Genomic DNA, 24372 nt, shown 5'->3' on the forward strand with positions numbered 1-24372 from the left:
TAGTAGTTAGTAGTAGTAGTAGTCATAGTAGTTCCCAGAGGCTGACTTGTCCCAGGGAAACATAATGACAAAACCACTCAGTCTCACTTCTCCCCAGACCTATGTCACCCAAGATCCGTGCTGTCACACAGGACAATGGCGGAGATGACATCAACAATCCCAGAGAATCTGGTGCAGCTACTCTTGAAGAGCATAGAACCAACTTGTTGGCTGCCTCATTTTACGATGACTGCTCTTCACCCTCATATTTTTCTCCAAAACTGTTTCCTCTGTACATCCATACCTCTGAACAGATATAGAAAGTCTCCTTTGTCTCCAAAGCATCTGTACTTCCTTAACAATGCCCACAGGCTGACTTAAGTCAAAAGAGTTATCCAAAAGTAAACAAAAAAATTAGAAGAACTAGTAAGGAAAATGTTTAAAAGTCTGAAGACTGTCCTGAGCCACAGAGGCCTCTAATAAGTATGTTATAAAAGATATTTAATCCTGAAGACATTTCAAATCACTGAACAGTTAAGAACAAAACCAAAAGAGTAATAGGCCTTTCACACCAGTCCACTGATTCCAGTATCTAGAAACTCCTTTAGCTTTTACTCTGAACTAGAGAATCCTGAGAGGATCCAGAAACATCCAACAGAGTTCTGTTTTTAAGGCTGACTTCCATACAAAGATATCTATTGAAGCAGAAAAGCCTGATCTGTCCTATTCCCCCACCGTCAACTCTCCCATCCACACTGCCACCAAGGGCTGACAGGACAAATGTCACAGGAGTTTCAAAGACGGCTTTGGCCAGCAAACAAGGCAGGTCTTCCTCTACAAGCATGGCAAGCCTCCCCCAGTTACCGCAGCCAGGAAAATGACAATGATTAAGGCAGTGCCTACCTGCTGCATCAGTTCAGCTGCTTCATCATCCCCGTTACCCACACTAGGATTCTTCCGCACCACCCCTGGGCCAGCCTTAGGAGTCACAGTAGTTCTTTGTGTCGAAATGGGTCTCTGTGGAGCTGAAAAAAGATTAGACTTTTTAAAAGAGAAACTCCAAAAATAAACAAAAAAAACTCCAAAAAAAATCAAGGGAAGGATGTGATCAATTGCTTTCCACATATGTCCAGTGAATAGAATCAGTGCTAGTCAGCCCTAACGTGGGAGACAATAAACACCTCACATTTGCCTAAAGTGGTTTTTATCCTGGGAGTACAGTTAAGTACCAGTTTTTGGCATGCTGTTTTCATGCCGAGACTAAGTCCTCCTGTGAGGTCTCTCTATTCTGCTGAAGTGAATGAACTAAACTTGAAAGAGGTACAGTCATTCTGCTGCATACAGATGATGTACCTTAACCCAGCTCCAATAAGCTCCAACCAACTCCACAAGCAGGGCAGCTTCAAAGACCAAAAGTAAAACTTGTCCCAAAAGGAGATCACAATTCCAGCTGCTGGAACTGTCTGTTCCCCATCTGAAAAACAAATCCCTCCTAATTCTTAACACTTGTTGAATTAGCACAAGGAAGGAGTACATAAGGATGGCAAAGCCTGTTCTTATCACTATATATCAAAATCTCTATCTTTGCTCACCTTTTAGGTGCTTAGAAGAGTCAGGAGAGAAAAGCATCTCACTGACTAGGATTTTTAGATTTCTTAGTATTTATTGCCAAAAGAAGACAAAGCAGTGGCCAACCTACCTGTAAATTAAAGTAATCAAGAATGGATTAAAGGGCCAGGGATTTAAGTCAGTGGCGCCACACCTGCCTTGCAAGTGCAAAGTACTGAGTTCAAACCACAGTACCAAAAAAAAGGAATGAAAGGAGTGGATTAGGGCTAGGGAGGTAGCTCAGCAGCAGTGCAGCCGCACCAGCCTTGAAAGTGCCAAGGTCCTGTTCCAATCCCAGGTTCAATCGCAGGTTCCAAAAAAAAGAATTACCTCAAAATAAATGTATTGTTCATAATTTCACTTATTCAATTAACAATTGTTGTGTAATATTTATACATTATGCCAGGCTGGATCTAATCTTCCTGACATCCATAATTTATAACCATAGTCCTTTTGCCCAGAGTAACAAGCACTGGTTCTAATATATTTATCCTCGAGACCACAGCTCTCCACTCAATTGTTAATAGCACCTGAAAAATGAAATGTAAAAACAAAGAAATGTACAGGTTTACCTATGCAACTGCCATTCTAAACAAGTTTAAACACAAAGTTAACATCCGGTCCAGGAATTCTGCTCCAAGACATTGTAAACATGTCTAGGGGGAAATCATGTATGAATCTTAGCAGCACTATTCAGAACAACCAAAAAATAGAAAAACAGAAATGACCATGACTAATACACAAAATAAGGTACAGTCATGCACAGAATATTATTCTTCAATAAAAAAGAATGAAGTAGCCAGGGATTTAACTTAGCGGTTGCCTTGCAAGCTCAAGGTCCCGAGTTTGATCTCCAGTACCAAAAAAAGAATAAAATAAAGCTGGGCATGGTTGGGCAAGCCTGTAATCCCAACACTCAGGAGGCTGAGGCAGGACTGCCACAACTTCAATGCCAGCCTGAGCTACAGTTCAAGGTCAGCCTGAATTAAAGATCAACACCTTGTCTCAAAAGAAAAGACAAAGACCAAAGAAATGGTAAATACTACAGCATGGATGAACCTTAACAACATGCCAAGTAAAAGAAGCCAGATGCAAAAACCACATATTCCATGATTTCAATTATATAAAATGTCTAAAACAGACAAATCCATAGATTAGTGGCTGCCTAGGAAGAACAAAGAAGAGTTGCAGTAAGAGGTGACTGCTATTGAGCACATGGGAGGTTTCTTCTTGGAGTGATAAAAAAGTTCTAGTATATGTGCTGCCAAAGAGAGCACATAAAAAGTTCTAATACACAGCATGGTAATGGCTGCACAACTCTTTGGTTTTCTTTTTTTTTGTTTTTTTGTTACCAGGGATTGAACTCGGGTCCCTGCACTTGCAAGGCAGGCCACTGAACCGCTGAGCTAAATCCCCAGCTCCTGCACAACTCTTTGTCTATGCTAAATAAACATACATACCAACTTTTCTGCAGCACTGAGGATTATACCCACAGCCTCACATATGCTGAAGAAGCATTCTATCACTGAGCTACATCCTTGGCCCTTTTTATTTTGAGACTAGGTTTCTTAACTTGCAATCCTCCCTCCTCAGCCTCCCAAGTAGCTGGGATTACAGGCACGCACCACTATGCCCAACGTAAGTATTTCAAACAGGGGAAATGTGTGGCACATCAATTATATTGCAATAAAACTGTTGGTGACTTTGTAAGACAATCTCAAAAATAGAAAGGGCTGGGGATGTTGCTTAGTGCAAAGAAAGCCTTGGTTTCAATCCTTAGTAGCCAGAAAAAAAAAAAAGTACTCAACAAACCACCTCTATCCATGAGCTGGACACCAGCCTCTCTCCAGGTACTATGGGACCTTAACTAGTATTACTTCTTGCTATCTTTTTAGGAAAGGAGGAATTAGTATCTATAGAATATCTACCCTGCTCCAACATAAGTGTATGCTCTACGAACATACTAATGCAAACATCCTGGGAAACCCATAAAGCCGCTAATTTCTCAAGGTCTCTAAAAACAGCCCTCCTACACACCATACCCTAGCCCACCCCCACCTCTGAGATTCTGCTGGCATCAGAGCACACCACAGCTGCACACCAGTTAAAGCTCTAGGGAAGGAAGTCATGTGTTAAGGACAGGAAGCTGCAGAGAGCCTAGAGTGAGCCTAGAGTGAGCCCTGAAAGACTCAGAAAACTCCTTCAGGTCCTAGGAACTCAGGCCTGATTATAACTTACCTTCAAGGCTCTGTGAAAGCTCTCTTATGTGAGCTAGCCTGACAGATTTTCTATTCCATATAACCAGAGAGCTCTGGCAAAATGGTACACAGTAACTTCTATAAGCCTCAAAGGCCACCCTCCGGGACAAATACTAAACTTCCCACTTTACAGAGGAAGCTGTGGGGGCAGAGTGAAGGGGTTCACATAGGGTTGCAAAGAACACACATACACAAAGCTCTTTCTCATGCCAGAATCCATGCTCCTATCAAATGCATAGGTTTAGGCTTCTGAAGATTTCAAACCTGTAACTCTGCAAAAAGTTCTGATTTTGGGCCAGGGATTTAGCTCAACAGCACAGCACCTGCCTAGGAAGCACAAGGTCCTGAGTTTGATTGCCGGTACCAAAAAAAAACAAAAAAAGGTTCTGAATCAGGGCTAGGGATATAGCTTAGCACCAGAGCACTTTTCTAGCATGCCCAAGGTGCTGGGTTCGACCCTCAACACTCCCAGCCCAAAATTCTGATTCAACGTGAAAGAATACCTCAAATACTATTTTTTGGATTGGATGTCTGGGGCTGTTTTTGTCTTTGTTTTTTTACCTGTACTGCTAGAGCTGAGAGGTTTCTTAGGTTTATTCAGAGCTGGAGCAACAAGGGAAGGAGCCACTGCAGTTTCTTGACCTTGTCTGGCAGCTACAGGGTCATACTCCTTTCCATCGTAGTTTGCATCAAAAAACTTCTTGAACCACTGAACAAATTCAAAATTGTCCTGAAACTTTCCTTTTACTAATTTATCCACAGGAATTATCTGCAAAGAAATATCAAGCAAAAGGTTTTTGGCAAGCATCCATCCTGTTCAGGTGTTAAATCAGAATAAAGCTCTCCCACAAGTAGAGGAAAATTTCTTTTACAGAACTTACTGCTAAGTCCCTAGAAATTTATAGCACAAATTTCACTCCATTTGCCTTCAACAGAGTACCAATCATGAAAAGGAAACAAACAAAAAGAGGAACAAGTGCCATTAAATTACATATACACATGTAAATCCAGGCTAAGATGTGATATAAGAGCCTTTCCACTAAAAGAGGAAATCCCTAGTCACAACAGGGCCTGTTACAAAGCACGAAATCCACAGCACAAAAAAACCACAGGCCTCTACAAGGAAAATTCTAACTTGAAAATTGTTCAAGGTGCAGAATCAAACCTGGAATAGATTTCTACAATATGACTCAAGTCCTATTAAAACATATTCAAAGGCCCCATATGTTTCTTTTACTGTACATTGTATCATTAGTATTATTTCAAATCACAGGTATTGACAATAGTCAAACTATCATCTTTTTTTTGTTTCTGCAGTACTGAGGATCCAACCCAGGGCTTCCAACATGCTAGGGAAACACTATCACTGAGCTGTATCTTCAGCCTTTTTATTTTTATTTTTGAAACAAGATCACCCGTGGGAGGGGGATTTACTTCAGTGGTTCCAGCACCTGCCTCAAAAGCACAAGGACCCAAGTTCAATTCCCAGTACCAAAAAAAAAAAAAAAAAAAAAAAAAAAAGCAAACAGGATATCCCTAAATTGCCTAGGCTGGCTTCAAATAAGCAATCCTCTTGCCTTGGCCTCCCAAGGAGCTAGGATTACAGGTATGCTATCTATAAAATGAAAAACGTGTATAAATATTTTAATGCTAAATGTATTGATACATCACGAAAATCCTAATGTTTATGCAGACAAAATAAGTCAGTTTACCAGGAGTCAATGTGTGCTGTGTATTTTTATACAAGTTTTTCTTTTCCTGAAGTGTGTATACTTTTTTTGGTGGACTCTGGCCACATGCAAAATTATACACACACACACACACATATGACCAGAGTGTGGTGCTGCACATTTCTAATCCTACTCACTCAGGAATACATGAGCTTATGAGTTCAAGACTAACCTAGACAAAACAGATCCTCTTAAAAAACAAAAAGAAGTAGGACATGTTGGTGTATGCCTGTAATCCCAGAACTCAGGAGGCTGAGGCAGGAGAATCGCCATGAGTTCAAGGCTAATCTGAGCCACAGAGAGTTCAAAGCCAGCCTACACTATATAGTAATACCCTGTCTCAAAAAACAAAAAAGTGTGGGGCCAGGGATTTGGCTCAGTGGTTCCGCCGCCTGCCTCACAAGCACAAGGACCCGAGTTTGATCCCTGGCACCAAAAAAAAAAAAAAAAAAAAGAGAAAACTATTGCCAATTTAAAATTTTTAAATATATGGGCCAGGGATCTAGCTCAGTGGTTCAGCAGCCTGCCTTGCAAGCGCAAGGACCTGAGTTCAATCCCCGGTACCAAAAAAAAAAAAGAAATTTTTTTAAAAATGTAAAAGATATGTAAGTCTAAACTATGTCTACCCATTTGAAAAATAAATGTGATTTTTTAAAATAGGGGCCAGGGATTTAGCTCAGTGGTGCCGCTGCCTGCCTCACAAAAGCTAGGTCCCAAGTTTGACCCTTGGTACAAAAATTAAAAAATAAACTACTAAAATAGGGCCGGGGATTTAGCTCAGTGGCACCACACCTGCCTCATAAACGCAAGATCCTGAGTTCTATCCCTCGTACAAAAAATAAAAAATACTATTGAAATATTTACAAATTTTTTTAACCTGCCTCACAAACGCAAGATCCTGAGTTCTATCCCTGGTACAAAAAATAAAAAATACTATTGAAATATTTACAAATTTTTTTTAAAAATTATTTTTGTTTTTTTCAGACAGGGTCTTGCTCTGTGCCCAGGCTGGCCTCGAATTCACAGTAATCCTCCTGCCTTAGCCAGACAAGTAATAGGATTACAGAAATGTGCCATCATACCTAGCACAAATAAAATGTCTGGGCCCAGGGATACAGCTCAGTAGTAGAATGCTGTACTTGCCTAGCATGCATGAGACCCTGGGTTCAATTCCCAGCACAACAGGAAATAAAAGTATTTCTGGGTTCACTATAAAATAATTCAGAAGTACAGAATATGACTGAGCTAAAACAAAACTTGTCATGATAACCACTGAAGTACATCACAGACAATTAACACTATTCTTCCTACTTTTGTACTATTAGAAATTTTCCTTATTTAAATATTTATACATACATGTAATACCAGCGCTTATTTTACACTGTATACAAATAAAATTAAATAAAAACAGGACTGCTTTCAAAATAAATAAAAACCACGGCAGCAAGGTAATTAAGGACAGTACAGGCTTTCCTCCTGCTCCCAAAAAAGTTATCACTCAAAAAATTGGCTTAAAAGGATAAGCCTTTTCAATGTGGAGGAAAAACAAATCCCTTAATTTTTCTTTCTACTATTATCTGCTGAAACAGAGATAATATTTTTGCTAATGAAATCTGGTGGACCATGTTTCTGATATCAAATAACCTTTAGAAAGAAGGATGCTTTCCAGCATACACCAAAGATACTCTTTAGTTCCTGCTATGAAGGGCAAATACTTCTAGAATCTTCTTTGCTGGAACTACTTATTCATATATAGTATGCTTTGCAGAAATGAATGCAAAAATTAAGAAAGTCAGATCCTAGACATTTAATACAGATTAAACAGTAATATTTATTTAAAAATCACTGGTATATATTTGAAAGTTGAATCTTCCGAACAGTTACTAAATTCATAGATGGATGATAAAGCAGACAGCCGGGTGTGGTGGCACACACCTGTGATCCCAGCACTTGGGAGGCTGAGGCAGAAGGATCGCTGTGAGTTCGAGACCAGCCTAGGCTACATAGTGAGTTCCAAGTCAGTCTCAACTACATAGTGAGACCCTGTCTTGAAAAAACCAAAAAAAAAAAAAAAAAAAAAAAAATATGGGAGGCTGGGTATGATGGTGCACACCTATGATTCTAGCAGTTGGGAGGCTGAGGCAGGAAGATCACTGCCAAGTTCAAGGTCAGTCTGGGCTATATGATGAGTTCAAGGCCAGCATGAACTACACAGTGAGACCCTGCCTCAAAAAAAGTAAGAGATAGAGGGCCAGAGATTTAGCTTAGTGGTTCTGCCCCCTGCCTTGCAAGCCCAAGGTTCCGAGTTTGATCTTCGGAACCAAAAAAAAAAAAAAGAGAGAGAGAGTAGAGGTAGGAGGGTAGATAAGGCTGCTCCATGTAAACTTTACATTAACTAGAGAAAAAAGAGCTATGTAAACTAGGAAAAGAGACCATCAAAATCATGGGCTCCCATCAGTATCCTTGTAACAAACATTAGCTGAGGAAAAAAAACCTAAATGAAGGAATAAAATTTACTTACTTTGTCAACACCCATCCTTTTAAAACCTGCTTGTAGTATTTTGAAGTTCTGGATATATTCATGTTCTAGCTTAGCTTGGAATTTCACTTTCTTCAAGGCAATAGAGCCAGGGAAAAGCATGTCCATAAACTGACAATAGGCAGCCCCTGCATGAACAATAACCACACAAAAATACAGTAAACACTAGGTTATTGAATGCAACTACCATAAAGAAACATGGTCAATTTTTTCCCAGATCCATTTAACCCAAACATAATTTTAAAGTTGTAAGCAGAGCATGGTGGTGCACACCTGTAATTTCAGCACTTGGGAGGCTGAGGCAGAAAGAGTACCATGAATTCAAGGCCAGTATGGACTATATAGAGAGTTCAAGGCCAGTTTACCTACACAGTGAGGCCTTAAGTTGTAAGACAGACATATAAAACCAAAAGCCTCATCACCACTTACATTCAGTCAATTTTGAAAAATCTATTAACAAGATCTGAGCATGAAAGCCAGGCATGGTGGCACACACCTGCAATCCCAGCACTTGGGAGGCTGAGACAAGAGGATCACTGTGAGTTCGAGACCAACCTGAGCTACATAGTTCAGTTCCAGGCCATTCTCAACTACACAGTGAAACCCTGTCTCAAAAAAAAAAAAAAAACCTGGGCATGATTCCCAGGGTTCAGACACTAAAGCAACAGGATTGCAAATTCAAGCCCAACCTAGGCAACCTAGTAAAGTCCTGTTTCAAAATACTAGACAGATGAAAAATTATGAAGGCCTGGAGATGTATCCTGGTATAAAGGCCCTGGGTTCAATTCCTAGTATTGGAAAAAAAAATAATCTATTAACAAGACTGTTTTTTTCCCCTCCTGTGGTAGTGAGATCAAACACTATGAAAATGTTCTACCACTAAGCTATACCTCCAGTCCTTTTTATTTTGAGACAGTCTTAATAAGCTACCCAGGTTGGCCCTGAACTTGATACTATCTCAGCCTCCCCAGTAGCTGGGATTACACATATGTAGTAACATGCCACAGGACTAAAAAGATTGTGGTTTTACCTGATAAATTCTGTAACACACTTACAATTTGGAAACCTATAGCTAGGAAGAAGGAATATTTCTATTGAATTTCAAACTCCACGCCTATGATCCCAGCACTGGTGAGACTGAGACAGGAATATTGCTGCAATTTTGAAGCCTATGTGGGCTGCATAATGAGTTCAAGGCCAGCCTGAATTATATAGCAAGACCCTGTCTCAAAACAAACAAACAAAATCATTATGACAAAAAGAAAAGTGAATATCTAAAGGAAAACAAAGATGACATTTTCTAGTTTTTCACAAAGACACACAGCCTCCTCTCAACAAGGGTCAGCCATGGGGGGTAGAGGGAATTGCAATACGTTAAAAGAACTGCAGAAGGGGGGAGTGTGACTCAATGGCAGTTTACTTCACTAGTTTACACAAAGCCCTGGGTTGAATCCCCAGCACCGCCCCCCACAAAAATGTAATTTTTTATAAACAAAGTTGAGGGCCGGGGATTTAGCTCAGTGGTTCTGCCACCTGCCTTGCAAGCCCAAGGACCCGAGTTCGAATCCTGGTACCAAAATAAAAAAATTTTTTAAAAAAGAAAGCAAAGTTGAAGACATTTTGTGCTCCTCCATTAATAAAACATGAATTATACTTTTTTGAAGTACCAGGGATCAAACTCAGGACCTTACACTTGCAAAGCAACCTGGCACCAATAAAATCCCTGGCACCAATGAAATCCCTGGCCCCAATTATACTTTGTAAAGTACTATAAAAATTACATATATTCTATTCTGTTTATTCACCAATTTCATTCCCCTACTCGCCTATTTTTTTCCAGCTCCTAAAATCATTCTAGTGGTGCTTAAACTTTCCAGGAGTATCATTTCTCTGATGTCTACCAAACTGACCTCTCCTAATTCAGAGCAGGCCTCACCCACTGTACACACGTACTACCTACCCTTCAGGGTATTTTACCAAATGAGCAAGCTGGGAAGGAGGCAAGAAAACAGTGCTGAACAGTAAGTGTTCTGCTGGACGCAAGAGCACCATAAAATGTATATTCAACTTTATATCAAGCCAAAATTCTCCCTGACACATCCAACACAGAGAATGTCATCATTATTTTAAGAAGCAAAGAGCAAAGACAAGTTAATGACCATGGTGATATTCTTTGTAGCATCTTTAGAAAGTGAAATCTTAAACCGGGGCGTGGTGGCAGATGCCTGTAATCCTAGCACAGGGAGGCTGAGGCAAGAGGATCGCTGTGAATTGAGACCAGCCTGGGCTACACAGTGAGTTCCTGGTCAGTCTCAACTAATAGTGAGACCCTGCCTCAAAAAAGCAAAACAAACAAATAAACAAAAGAAAGTGAAATCTTGATTTTTCAGGTGGCTTATTTATTTAACCATCAAAGAGCACTCTTTAAGTACCAAGCATTCCATTAGCAATTTTACATTTTTTAAAATAGGGATACATCGGCCAGGGATTTAGCTCAGCGGTTCGGTGGCCTGCCTTGCAAGCACAAGGACCCAAGTTCAATCCCTGGTACCAAAAAAATAAATAAATAAATAAAATAAAATAAAATAGGGATACATTGATATCCTAAATTCTAAAGGCCAATGATCCAGCTTCTTCAATATATTTTATGAAACCTTGTTTTTGCTATCTTCTGCTGCCATGAACTGTTGCCCCCTCTGCTACCCTGCCTTGGAGCCAGCTGAGGGTGGACTGGAACCTTTACAAACTGGACTTGCCTTGAATCAGAGGAGACTTTGGACAGATTTTTCAGCAATGGTAAAACTGTTAGGACCCTGACAACTCTTGGAACTGAACTAAATGCTTTTTTTTTTTTTTTTTTTTTTTTTAATATATATATATATATATATAGATAGATAGATAGATAGATAGATAGATAGATAGATAGATAGATATAGATAGATAGATAGATATATGAATCTTCAGGGGGTCAGGGGCAGAATGTTATGGCTTGTTTTTTCAGAGGTGGCCGAATCTAGAGTGTGTGACTGATTCATGGTGGGGCTAGGCTCAGCCTAGGACTAACAGCATGAGTGCTACCTACCATAAGCAGACTGAATAAGAGAGACAGAAAGATACTGTTAATGCCTCTTGCTGCTCTTCTGCCATCCTACCTTAGAGCCAGCCAATTATGGACTAAAGCCTCTATAAACTATGAGCTACCAATGACAAATGTAACCGTACTGTATACTTAAAAAGTACCAATAAGCTCACTTAAAACAAACAAACAAATTAAAAAAAAATTCATTCATTATAAACGACATTAGTTAATATTGTAATGTTAGTCACACAACTTCAATTATTATACATTTTATTAGACTACCAATTTTTCAATAAATAAATAGTATGAAGGGAACTGTTGTATTTTTAAATAAATTTTAAAAATCATAAATTAACAATTGCTGCATATAGACTTGTATGGATCCTCAAACATACAATCAACTTTAAGAAAACCACAGAGGGCCGGGTATTTAGCTCAATGGCACTACACCTGCCTCGCAAGCCCAAGGTCCTAAATTTAACCCCAGGTACCGACTCAGGGTGGGGGGAAGAAAATCTACATTCAGTACTATTTTACACAGTACTCTTTTGCACATTAGACATTTTTCTGAAACAGCAAAATAATATTCATGTACTAAATGTATTCTCCAGTCATCCACAGTACTTCCAGGTCAATTAATCAAAATCACTTGAATGCCCAGTGTAGTAGGCACCTGCTTATAATCCCAGCTACTCAGGAAACTGAGTCAAACTAAGACAGGCAGATCAAAAGTTTGAGGCCAGCCTGGGAAACTTAGTGAAACCCTCCCCAGCCCACCCTCAAAAGTGCTGGGAGTGTAGCGCAGTGGTTAGAGCAATTGCATAACATGTATGAAGACCTGGATTCAATCCCTAGTCCTGGGGGGAAAAAAAAACTCAAATAGAAGTGACTTCTCAGGAAAAGTCTGTTTGAAGAACAAGTTTTTATTTTAGAACTAGAAAAATACTTAGAGCTATTATAAATTTAAAAACAGACTAGGCATAACTGTACATGCCTATAATATCACCTACCTGGGAAGGCTGAGGCAGAAGGATCACAAATTTAAGGCCATCTTGGGCAATTTAAGAGAGACCTAGTCTCAAAACAAAACAAGGCTGGGGAATTAGCTCAGTGGTGCCTTGCCTGCCTGGCAAGTTCAAGGTCCCGAGTTCAATTTCCGGTGTCAAAAAAAAGACTAGAAATGTGGCTTATGGTAGAGAACTTACCTAGCATACACAAGGCCCTGGATTCAATCCTCAGTACTATTAAATAAAAAGTAACAACTGAGCACTGGGGCTGGGGATGTAGCTCAGTGGTAGAATACTTGCCTAGCATTTGTGGGGCCCTAGGTTCAATCCTCCCAACGCTGGAAAAGTTCTTCAAACACTGAGAACCAAAAGCTGTAGCCCAGGCCAAGTATGGCGGCACATGCCTGCAATCCCAGCACTTGAGATAGGAGGATATTGCTGCAAGTTTGAGGCCAGCCTAGGTTTTATAGTAAGTTCAAAGCCAGCCTAAACTACGTGGTGAAACACTGTCTCAAAAAAAACTGTTGCCCAAGGGTCAGGGATTTAGCTCAGTAGCAATGAGCCTGTACAAGGTCCTGAGTTCTATCCCCAGTGGTGGTGGGGGGCTGTTGTTGCCCAATGCTAAATAAAAGAGACTATGTTTAGGACCACATCCAAGCATCTTAATTTCCATGCACTTCTTTTCCACATCATCATAAACCCTCCTCAGATATCACACAGATCAGTCAAGGAGCACTACTTTTTGGATTGGAGATGAGGCAAAAATAACTATGTCATGTCACTACACTCTTGCTGGCTGAGATATAATTAATATACAAGGAAAAACACTAAGATCCCACTAAAAGGAATGAGAGAGAGCTAAGTGGTCCAGCTCCTGTCTAGCATGTTATGAGGCCTCAGGTTTTATACCGAACACTGGAAAAAGAGAAAAAAGACCCACTAAGAACCAACAAAGCTGAGGTGAACACGTCTATTATCCCAGCACTCTGGGAGGCTGAGGCAAGAGGATTACAAGTGCCAGCTCAGACCAGGCAACTTAGTGAATTAACAAGATTCTATTGGGGGGGGGCAGGAGAAAATACAATGTTATTATATTAAGCCACATGTATTTAGTAGATTTAAAATGTTCAATAGTGGCCATGGGAAAGGAATGCACTCCATTTTTTAAATATTTAATTTGTACTACAGTGATATTTTCATAATCAAAATACAAAAAGGGGTAGTTTTTCTTTTAAAAGAAAAAAAAAAAGTATAACAGCTATTTTTTTGTTGGTACTGGGGATTGAACTCAGGACCTTGCACTTGCAAGGTAGGCAGCAGCACCACTGAGCTAAATCCCCGGCCCCATTTTGCTGGGGGTTTTTTTGGTTTGGGTTTTGGTACCAGGGATCGAACTCAGGTCCTTGCACTTGTGAGGCAGGAGGCAGAACCACTGAGCTAAATATCCAGCTATCAACTATTTTTTTTTTTAAAGGAAAGCAGCTGAAAACTCCTAGCCTAGAAATGGCTCAACCGGGTAGAGAACAGTTTAAAGGGGTGCCTTCCTTTATCTCTGCCTTAATGACAATGCGTCATAACCAGAGGAAAGGCTGACAATACAACAGTGCTAGAAAAGGACCTCTTCAGTTCAGAAGACAAAGAGAAACTTGTGAAGGAGCCTCAAAAGATTTCCTCAGAACATGGAATCATGGCCTCAAAGGGAGTACAAGAAAATGCCTGAAAGCAGAGCTAGGATTCAGATAATGAGAAGGGAGAAATATCCTAAGCAAGCTAAAGGAGGCCTGATTAAGAGTGGGGTCTCACTCCCAGAATAGGTGGCACAGGGCATTAACAGTACAACAGAAACAAGAATGACAAGATGTCTTATGTGAACTCAAGGGCTATCAGGGCTCCACACATAAGAAGCTGTGGAAAAAGGAAACCAGAATACCTCTCCTATTCTCTGCACCACAGGAGTATGAAGGCAGCCAGGCTGCAGGACAAAGAGGAAAGTGAATGTCTAGTAAAAGTGCTGTATGCACCTATGAGGCCTTGAGAAAACACAGAGAAACCTTAATATGGAATGGAACTGGGAGAACAGAGAGGAATGGTTGGCAACAAGCAGTGGTGGTCCCTTTTCAACAAAAGGAATCCCCGACCAAAAACATTCTGTGGTCATTTTTTTTTCCTTGATCACTTACCTTTCCAAAAATATCTGATGACTTACTCTCCAGACAGAAGATTACAGAATTAACAATGAATCTGGAAACAACCTGCCAACTCATTACTGAAACTTACCCTCCCTCACCTTATCTCACAATCAGAGCTACACAAAGGTTTAAGTACAATGCTGAGGAGCCAGAAGTCCATGCTGCCACAGGACCACAGGCAGCCAGCACAGTAACAGGGCAGGACCTCAGAGCTTTACCTTCTCAAGGCAAAAACCTATTCTTACCTTTTAATAAAAGGTGGAGAAGTCTGAGTGCCACCAATCATTGTGCTTGGTGAATAATTCTGGTCTGACTGAATTCTGTTCAAATGAGGAAATATTGGAAAAGGATCAAGCACCCAGGGCTAAAGGCCTCCCTGGGCCTCAGAGAGCACATGGATCTGAGGAGACTCCCTTCTCTCTGACCTGCAATCACCTGGCAGCAGACTGGGAGTGTCTACAGCTCATCCTGTTTGGTCTCATACTGGTAACAAGACCCAGGTTTCAAAACATCAACATGAAACACAATGCAACCATATACATATTCCAAGAGAGATTCTACACAGCTTTTAAGAGGAAGACTAGTTATGAATGTTTGTCTACATATGACATGTAAGTGCCCTTCACTTACCACTTGCTAAAGGGGAAAAAACAGTAAATGGTAGGCATCAGGCAAAACCAGTGTATTTCATGTATTTTACAATGAAACATTACTGTAATTACTTACATATAACTTATATTTGTTTAACTCTCTTCCAAATGTTTTTCTTTTGTTGTTGTGTTTTGAGACAGAGGTCTCACTGCGTAGTTGAGACTGACCTGGAACTCAACTATGTAGCCCAGGGCAGTCTCAAACTCACAGAGATCCTCCCGCCTCAGCCTCCCAAGTGCTGGGAATACAAGCTTGCACCACCACACCCAGCCCAAATGCTTCTTTTGTTTTGTTTTGTTTTTTGAGACAGGGTCTCACTATGTAGTTGAGAATGACCTGTAACTATGTAGCCCAGGCTGGTCTGGAACTCACAGCGATCCTCCTGTCTCAGCCTCCCGAGTGCTTCACAGAGATCCTCCCGCCTCAGCCTCCCAAGTGCTGGGAATACAAGCTTGCACCACCACACCCAGCCCAAATGCTTCTTTTGTTTTGTTTTGTTTTTTGAGACAGGGTCTCACTATGTAGTTGAGAATGACCTGTAACTATGTAGCCCAGGCTGGTCTGGAACTCACAGCGATCCTCCTGTCTCAGCCTCCCGAGTGCTGGGATTAAAGGCATGTGCCACCACGCTCAACTCCAAATGCTTCTTTAATAAAAGATGTAATATGTAGGTACTATAAAGCATATGGGCTCGCCAGGCATAGTGGCACACACCTACAGTCTCAGCACTTGGGAGTGTGAGGCAGGAGAAACCCTGTGAGTTTGAGGCCAGCCTGGGCTACACAGTCAGCCAGCCTACTACACAGCAAGACCCTGTCTCACCAAAAAAAAAAAAAAAAAAAAAAAAAAAAAAAAAAAAAAAAAAAAAAGCAACCATGTGGACTATATGGTAAGACCTTAGATTACTTAGGCTCTGTAATGTGTAAACTGTGCCTCTGAGGACTCTCTCTTCATCTGTAAAGTAGGGATATGGACTCTCCAGAGATCTGCACGTACCTCCAGTGTTTCACACAGAGCCAACAGCTAAAGCGACTATACAAGGGACCCTCTCAATGACTAAACCCAGCCAACTACTACTGGCCCAGCTTACAGATGAGACACTACAACATCAAGGGGCACATCCAAAGTCACATGGATCAGAGCAGACTAAACTCACTTCATGCTCCACTCGGCATGACAGCTCCCTGACTGCACAAGACAAGAGGCTAGACTGGCAAATACACAGCTTAACAACACATGAATAGAGACTGCATTTTCCAATGAACTGAGATAATCATTGTGGAGTATTTACAGAAAGAAAAGAATTTGCTGGGGGAAAACTGGATCCAATGAAAACAAAGATGACCTCATTCCCACATAAGTCATATATCATGTGGCAAACAAGGGGCCAGAGATTTAGCTCAGTGGTTGCCACACCTGCCTCACAAGCACAAGGTCCTGAGTTCAATCCCTGGTACTGGAGAAAAAAAAAAAAAAAAGCCTCAAACAAATGCAGATATGAAGATGAATACTTGAGGAAAGTAAGAAAATTGGGGAGCCAGCACAGATCTGAAGATAACAGCCTATGTCTACCACAAACAAAATTAAAGCTTAATAAGCATGATTCTTTGGATTTAGCTCAGTGGCACCACACCTGCCTTGCAAGTACAAGGTCCTCAGTTCAATCCCACATATCAAAAAAAAAAAAAAGAATGAAACATGATTCTTAGGAACCACTGTTGAACTACACAACTTCATACAGAGTGTCCCTCTGACCAGCTGTAAGACAAAGATTAAACCTCACAGAAGAGAAAACAAGGAAATCAACAGAAGAAAAAAAAGCACTGAAGCTGAACTGGGGGGAGGGGTGATAACAGTAATTTTAAATGAATCTAATGACTCCAGTGAGTAAAAAAAAAGTCCAAAGATATAGCAGAGTATAGGGTTGAGGAATATGGGTTCTTGGTTCACAATATGGACAAAGGTTCAAATTATATCTTTCTCATCTGAAAATGAGAAACATACTTACCTCACTGGGCATGGTAGTGCACACCTGTAATCCCAGCACTTGGGAGGCTGAAGAAGGAAGACTTCTGTGAGTCTGAGGTCAGCTGGGACTACATAATGAATTCAAGGCCAGCCTGAACTGCAAGGCGAGACTTTGTCTCCAAAAAAATGTAGCAGACATCCATGCCCGGTACTAGCAGGCTATGAGTGGCACCTGCTTGTTGCTTTCTGTAATTCAGCTATATTGTTTTGTTTCAGGAGTCAGACCAAAGCCCAATGTGACTCAAATGGGCATGTCAGATGGCAGACTGGGTAAATACAACCCCTCCCCCAACAGCTGCCACCAAAGCCTAAGCCTTGATCTGTGAGGTGGCAGGGCTCTGCTGAGTTACATGCAGCTAAGGTCAGTGTGACCCCAATTAAAATCCTTTTCCCTGAATTATGGCTTCTCACTGACCCAATGGGTTGCCTGCTTATTACACCCAGTCCCAGTACCAGTTCATTCTATCCAAGCAGTGCTTACTCCCTAACAGCCCAGCCAGGAGCCATCATGCCAGCTGTTTGGCAGTATTTCACTAGATGCCTTTAAAGCACGTCCTGCTCCCTCTATCCCTTCCCACGGTTGTATTCAATAAATACTGGACACACTCGGGAGGCCTTTGTCTTTGTTGCCTAGAGCAGCACTGATCACATTCCAAGACCCTGCTTCTCTCTCTAAATTTCTTTTCCTGTCTTTATTCTTTTGCCTTGTGCTACAGTGTTTCACAGAAGGCCAAGACCTACACTACAGGTGTTCTGGCAACAACCCCTTTCCCATCCCTATTGGAAAAAAAAAAAAAAAAAAAAAAGTAGCATACCCACCTCATGAAAGTACAATGAGAATTAAATCAAGGATGTATTTGAAAAGTATTTACATAAACCTGTCACACAAGTGTCAACGTAAATAAATACTGTTCTTATTACTAGGAGAGGTAGAGGGTTTTGATTTTCCCATGAACAAGACAAGTATTTTGGGAGGGGGCACTGGGTATAGAACTTAGGGACTATTTGTGCTAGACAAGCGCTCTACTACTTAGCCATATCCCAGCACCAAGATAAGTACTTACATAGGACACATATTCCAACTTTTTTTCTGGCATATTCCTTTTGTTTGTTTGCTTGCTTTTTTAGACAGAGTCTTGCTATGAAGCCCAGGCTGGCCTTGAACTCCCAGAAATCTTCCTGCTCAGCCTCCCAAGTGCTGGGCATGCTGGGATTACAGATGTGTGCCACCCCAGCTTTTTCTGGCTTATTCCTGACTTCATCTCCCATCTGTATAAGACAGTTTTAATAACCTTGACTTGTTTTTGCCATGTCAGAATTCAGGGACAGTCAGAAAAACTCTTAAAAGATAAGACAAAAGTCTACAGAGGAAGCATATACTGAAAACTCGTTTATGAGAAATAATTAGAGCTTAAAGTCCATACCCTTTCATCTAATAATCTCACTCCTAAAAATCACTGAGGAAAAAGATTTGTTAAAAAAACACTCAATCAATTATAAATATTAAAAATAAATAAATAAAAAATTAGCAACAACCTAAACGTCAAAAGGCTGAAATGAAATCAAACGCCAGCAAATCCACAGAAAGAGTATGTAGGAGATTTTACAGTAACTCAGTGATAAGAGCATTTGCCTAGCATGTGTAAGGCCCTGGGTTTAATCCCTAAAATTGCCAAAACAGAAGAAAAAGGATAACATGGCAACTCAAAATAAGTATTTCCATATGGGCATGGTGGCTCACACCTGTAATCCCAGCACTCAAAAGGCTAAGGAGAATCAAGAGTTTGAAGCCATACTGGACCATTTAGCAATGGTGGCAAACCTATGACATCCATGCCAGAGTAGGCTATCATTAAAAGCTCTAAGAGGTTCATCATCACTGCTATATAGCAATACAATGTCTTAATAAATAAATTTCTGAGTTAGTGACACCATCTTAAATAATCATTTTCTAATTAATTCAATGATACTGGAGAATATCAAGCATGTAGTATTAAATGAAAAAGGTCAATTACGCACACAGAGACTACGTACAGACAGAAAAGTGACAGAAAAAACATCCAAATAATGGCTCTCTCTGAATAAAAAATTATAGGCATTATTATTTTCTGCTGGTTTCCTAAATGTTATACAATTAGTACATGTGCAAGTACATGTGCAATCCCAAGCATTGCCAAAATTAAAAATAAATAAAGCCAGGTGTGGTGGCGCATGCTTTTAATCCCAGCACTCGGGAGGCTGAGGCAGGAGGATCACTGTGAGTTTGAGACCAGCCTGGGCTACATAGTGAATTCCAGATCAGTCTCAACTACATAGTGAGACCCTGTCTCAAAAAATAAATAAATAAATAAATAAATAAATACAAACACATATACAGAAACAGAATGTGTTTCTTCTTTGTTGTTTTGAATCACTGCCTCTCCATCAAATTGTAGTCCAATAAAATTGTGGCTGACATGGCATTTGCCTGCCTTTGGCCTCATACTTCTTAGAATTAAGAACAGCCACTGATAAACTAACATAAAACTTGAAAGCCAGCATAGTTTGGCAATAAAGCACTCGCCTAGTATGTGTGAGGTTCTGGATTCAATCCACAAAAATAGATGTTAAAATAAAACTGTAACAGTAGTACACTTATGATCCTCAGTCTAAACATTTAAAATCTGGATGTGCAGGGTACAAACCCAGAACTTAGAGCTCTGCAGAAGAGGGTAGACACACAGGTCAGAGACTGCTCTTCTTAAACACAGTTCCTCAGAAAAGGAAGCAGGGTAGAGTTGAGAGAAGAGAAGGCAGCCTCTATGTGGCTCTGCAGTCAAGATACAAGCCTATATATTCCCGAAGGACTTTCATACTTTTCTAGAAGTGATCTAGCAGCCTTCTCTTACCTGAGCACAACTGTTCGATCTTTGTCAGATTCAACTGCAGAGACTCATTGATCCAGGCCAGCATGTCATGTCGACTTAAATTATCACTGGTGACTGACGTTGAGTATACATTCACTGCCATCTTCTACAACATTCAAGGAAAAAGAGAAAGGCTGGTATGATGGTGGGCATATAAGTGAGAACTGGAGTTTTCTCAAGTCACTTCAAGCAAACCTGTGAGAGAGAAATTTTCAGCTTTGCCTTCTTCACAAGGACACTGGAATTCCATGCATAAAGATGACTCAAATAAACTGCCCAATATCAGCCTAAAATTAGGTTCCACTTTAATGAGACTGACATAAAATTAAACTAGAAGAAGGGGCCGGGGATTTAGCTCAGTGGTTCCACTGCCTGCCTCATAAGGGTAAGGTCCAGAGTTCAATCCCGGTACGGGGCGGGGGGGGTGTCCTAATGAGATAATTAATAATGTGCAATAGGAAGAAAAGGGCTAAAGGTGTAGGGAAAAGGGGAAGGGTGGGGCAAGGAAATAAGGGAAAAGAAAAAAATTGAGAAAATGAAAAAATGGAAATAAAGTTTGTTAATGGGGAGGAGAGCAGGGGGTGAAGGGAGGATAGGGACAACGAGAAAAAATGAGAACCAAGACCTGTCATGTGAAGGTACAGGATCCCAGTAATGAATGTAACTGTATTGTAGACCTGGATTGTACCAATAAACTCAATAAAAAGGAAAAAAAAATAAAATAAACTAGAAGAACACTCAGGAAGCTGAGGCAGGAGTAGCACCAAGTTCCAGGCCAGCCTGAATGAGGGGGTGGGGGAGAGAGGGAGGGAGAGGGAGAGAGAGAGAGACAGAGAGAGATCTATTGTTGTAGTCTTGCCCTTATTACAGTCTGAAAAAGATCATTCTAATTGCCAGGAGAGACAGGAGGGAAGAAGGACAAGCAATAGCCAGTAAAGTCAGGCTAATTCAAATCTAAATGAAACCCTTGAGTGCGCACCGTGAGGACATACTATAAAACAGCAGATTTTTTTTTTTTTAAAGTAGGGGGGATCAAACTCAGGACCTTGCACTTACAAAGGCACCACTGAGCTAAATCCCTGGCCCTTACAACACATTTTATAGCGCCCTTGACACATTAATTTTCTTCATTTCATGGAATGTCAACAATGCCAAAGGGATGAATGGTGGGATTCACAGCAGTGTGGTGCTTCATTCCCTCTACCTACTGAATACTGTATGAGTTGGTCTTGAATCTACCCAAAGCTGATGCAAACCTCTTGAGCCACAAGCTACAGATTTCAAGAGCCAGAACAGACACAGATCTACTCATCCAACGCCTTCTTATGAGCATGGGAGACCACAGTCTGTAGTGGTAAATGACTTAATAGGTCTGTTACCCTCAAAAGACCGCACTTGACAGTACCTAGCATATAGTGAACATTAAGTAAATGGTACTGGTTTTCAGACTGTCAGGACAGTGTTAAAGAGCACCAATAGTATCTATGTAAACTTTTTAGAAAGCAAGCCATCATTACTCTCACACTTGCAAAATCAGCTGATAAAACCCCGTTGTGGAAAAAATCAACACAAGTTAGTTCCTTATTCCACTGGAAAATTAATTCATTTCCAGAGCACTTCATTCAAACCTCTACAATCAGAATTATCACTCTGGAGTGGCATTATGTCTTCATTTCTGAATCATTCCCAGACTGGATTTGGGCCATGATTTAACCACTCAGTACAAAGAGCTGAGATTTCAAACCAGGGGACCTGGGTTTGAAAGGAGACCATCTCTCATGAGCTGTGCAACCTTAGCTAAGTTACTAAAATTATGTATGTCAGTTTTAACTTAATATAGACTATCTAAAGAGGATCCTGGAAATATTTAAATGAGATAAGGTACACAAAATACTAGGCATTACATCAAACATAACAAGTATTAAACATGGTCCAGGGCAGAGACATCATCTCATTCATCCTATTGGATTGTACTGCTTGAGGCCATGTCTCTCATCAAGATCCACTGCAAGTCCTAAATTTCCTCTCAATCCGGATGTTGGGTTTTTTGAGATAGGGTCTCGCTTTGTAGCCCAGGCTGGCCTCAAACTCAGGGCAATCCTCCTGCCTCAGCCTGCTGGTGCTGGGATTATAAGCATGTGCCATCACGCCCAGCTTTAATGTGTTCTTATAGCAGTCAGAATTTCTGAATCACAAACCATATCAAATGTCTTTGCTGTTTAAGATTTCATGAATGAACAAGTAAATGAAATGCATACTGTGTACAGAATGCTATTATTAGATATCAAGGAGAAACACCCAAACAACAACAACAAAAATAGTCCCAGTTCTGAATACCTGTAAATTATCTTGGTGAAATTCATATATGCATCAGATATTGTGTGTCATGCTATCATAAAATGCAAGCAGCTAGTATAGCCACGTGTGTCTCCAGACCACACCCCAGTTCAGAAAACGTTAATGGCCTTTCATCATCATATAATTTAAAACTCTTTCATTAGCAGTATGTTAATACCTGGTCCCATGTGCTTCACAAACTCTGCAGCTACCAAATACAGTATATGGGATTAGGTACCCTTCAGATGGACAATAAACACTGACTCAATTAATTGGCTCTTCAAGGCTGTCAAAACAGAGCTTCATTCTTAAAGAGTTACAGCTACCACTCACCCTTCCTCAATAAAAGTTCCATTGCGTGGTCTCAATGGAAGATCCATGACTATCACCTAAACCTCACCCTCCCAGGGCTCACTGATCCAGGTTAAAGCCACCATGACAAAGCCTTCTCTTGCCTCCCCAGGTATCTCTCTCTTCCTTAGCAGCTCTCCTACCAGGCTCTCTCACTCACTTCAACTGAACTCTGGCAGAAGAGCACCCTATTACTCTCAAGGTACTATCCTAATCCCCATGAGGGAGGAGGAGATGCAACCAAGAAAAACTATGTGATGCTAGATAAAACACTTCATCTTTCTGATCATAAATGGCTCATCTGTAAAATGGGAAAATTGTTGTCTTCTACACCAAGTGATGGTCAGGAGTAAATAATAAAATCGACCGAAAAACCTAAAAAGTAAAAACAACCAAAAAGCACAGCACGACTCTATGTGCCAAAACTGCACTAGGCACTTTGACATACAACAAAGGGAGTGTCTGAAACATGCTAACTGGATCTCAAGGAAAAAGCATAACACAAAGGTTAAGAGCCTAGACTCTGGCCGGGCAAAGTGGTGTAATCTTAGCATTCTGGGAGGCTGAGGCAGGAAGATCACAAGTGCAAGTCAGATCCCAAGCTGGACAATGTAGTGAGTCCCTATTTCAAAATTTTAAAAGAATTTTAAAAGGGGACGTGCATCAGTGAAAAGGCCCTGGTGGATTCAATTTTCAGTAAGGGAGTGGGGGCAGAAGGGGAGCCTGGACTCCAGCCTCACAAACAGGGGATTCAAACACTTGCTGGGTAGCATAACATAAATAACTTCATTGCTCAAAGTCTTGGACTCCTCAACTGTATAACAAAAATGGGCTGGGTTACCTCAGTAGTACCCTTGCCTAGCAAGCATGAAGTGGTAGTTTAGATCCTGAGCATCATGAAGTTTAAAAATGAAATAAAGATAATATCCCTTAAAGACTGTGAATATTAAATGCCATCGATCTAACACAATGTCTGAAACAGCAAGTTCCAATTAACAAAGAACTATCTTTTATTACTACTCTTAGAGACATCTAAATCCCATCAGAGGTGGATGCCAAGGTCTGGCCTAGCTTCCCTCCGGACCCTCATCTCCAAAAGGAGGCAAAGGTCAGGCTCTGCCTTGCAGCACCGAGGGCTGGAAAACACAGATAACATCACTGTTATACTGTATTACCTGTAACTACAGACATTATTTTGTCCATCTTATTACCCAGTCATCTTATTTCCTAGCTCCCTAGTAAGTAAGCAGACTTATGAAGAGCATTTCTCTGCCTTCTCCTGGGTGTATGACATCGCTCAGCACGATGTCTAGCACCTAGTAGGCACTCACTGCCAGACACCCACCAGCGAAAGGAGTAAGTCCAAATAGCTAGCTTTCCCAAGAACCATGCTAAAACCTTTGTGCTAATTTATCGCTCCCATTTTACAGATGCGGAAGCTGAGACCCAGAGAGGTTAAAGCACCTTCCCCCAAGGTCGCCTAACAGGGAATCAAACTCAGATCTGAATTTAAAACCCGAATCTTACCCATGAGGCAATACTGTTCCCTACACTATGCGTCCCCCGAGCTCTCCGCAAAACCGAACTCGCCCACACGCACCCCTCCTAGGTCCAGCCTCCCTAGGACCTCCCGCCGCCGCAACGCGGGTTCAACAGCGTCAGCCCAGAAAGCCCCAAGCCGCTTAAGGGAGCCCCCACTTCCGGCCCCAG

At 41.0% G+C, this 24372-nt stretch overlaps 1 protein-coding gene across 5 annotated transcripts in view; it reads right to left on the reverse strand.

The window, feature by feature from the left end:
- Positions 1-24372, reverse strand: part of Mapre1 (microtubule associated protein RP/EB family member 1) — a 32875-nt gene that overhangs the window by 7888 nt on the left and 615 nt on the right. For 2 of the 5 annotated variants that reach the window (XM_010628445.3, XM_010628444.2), the window contains exons 2-5: positions 19957-20080; positions 8097-8242; positions 4407-4614; positions 883-1004 (exon numbers count right to left, since the gene is read on the reverse strand). In XM_010628445.3, coding sequence (XP_010626747.1) covers positions 883-1004; positions 4407-4614; positions 8097-8242; positions 19957-20077 — 597 coding nt within the window. In that variant the 5' untranslated portion in view covers positions 20078-20080. Of the gene's footprint in view, positions 1-882; positions 1005-4406; positions 4615-8096; positions 8243-19956; positions 20170-24372 lie in introns of all 5 variants that reach the window. The other 3 variants (XM_010628443.3, XM_010628442.2, XM_010628446.2) reach the window with 2 other exon arrangements.

Source organism: Fukomys damarensis, unplaced genomic scaffold (genome assembly GCF_012274545.1).
Source record: "Fukomys damarensis isolate Sample0158 unplaced genomic scaffold, DMR_v1.0_HiC HiC_scaffold_22, whole genome shotgun sequence".
Taxonomy (NCBI): Eukaryota; Metazoa; Chordata; class Mammalia; order Rodentia; family Bathyergidae; genus Fukomys; species Fukomys damarensis.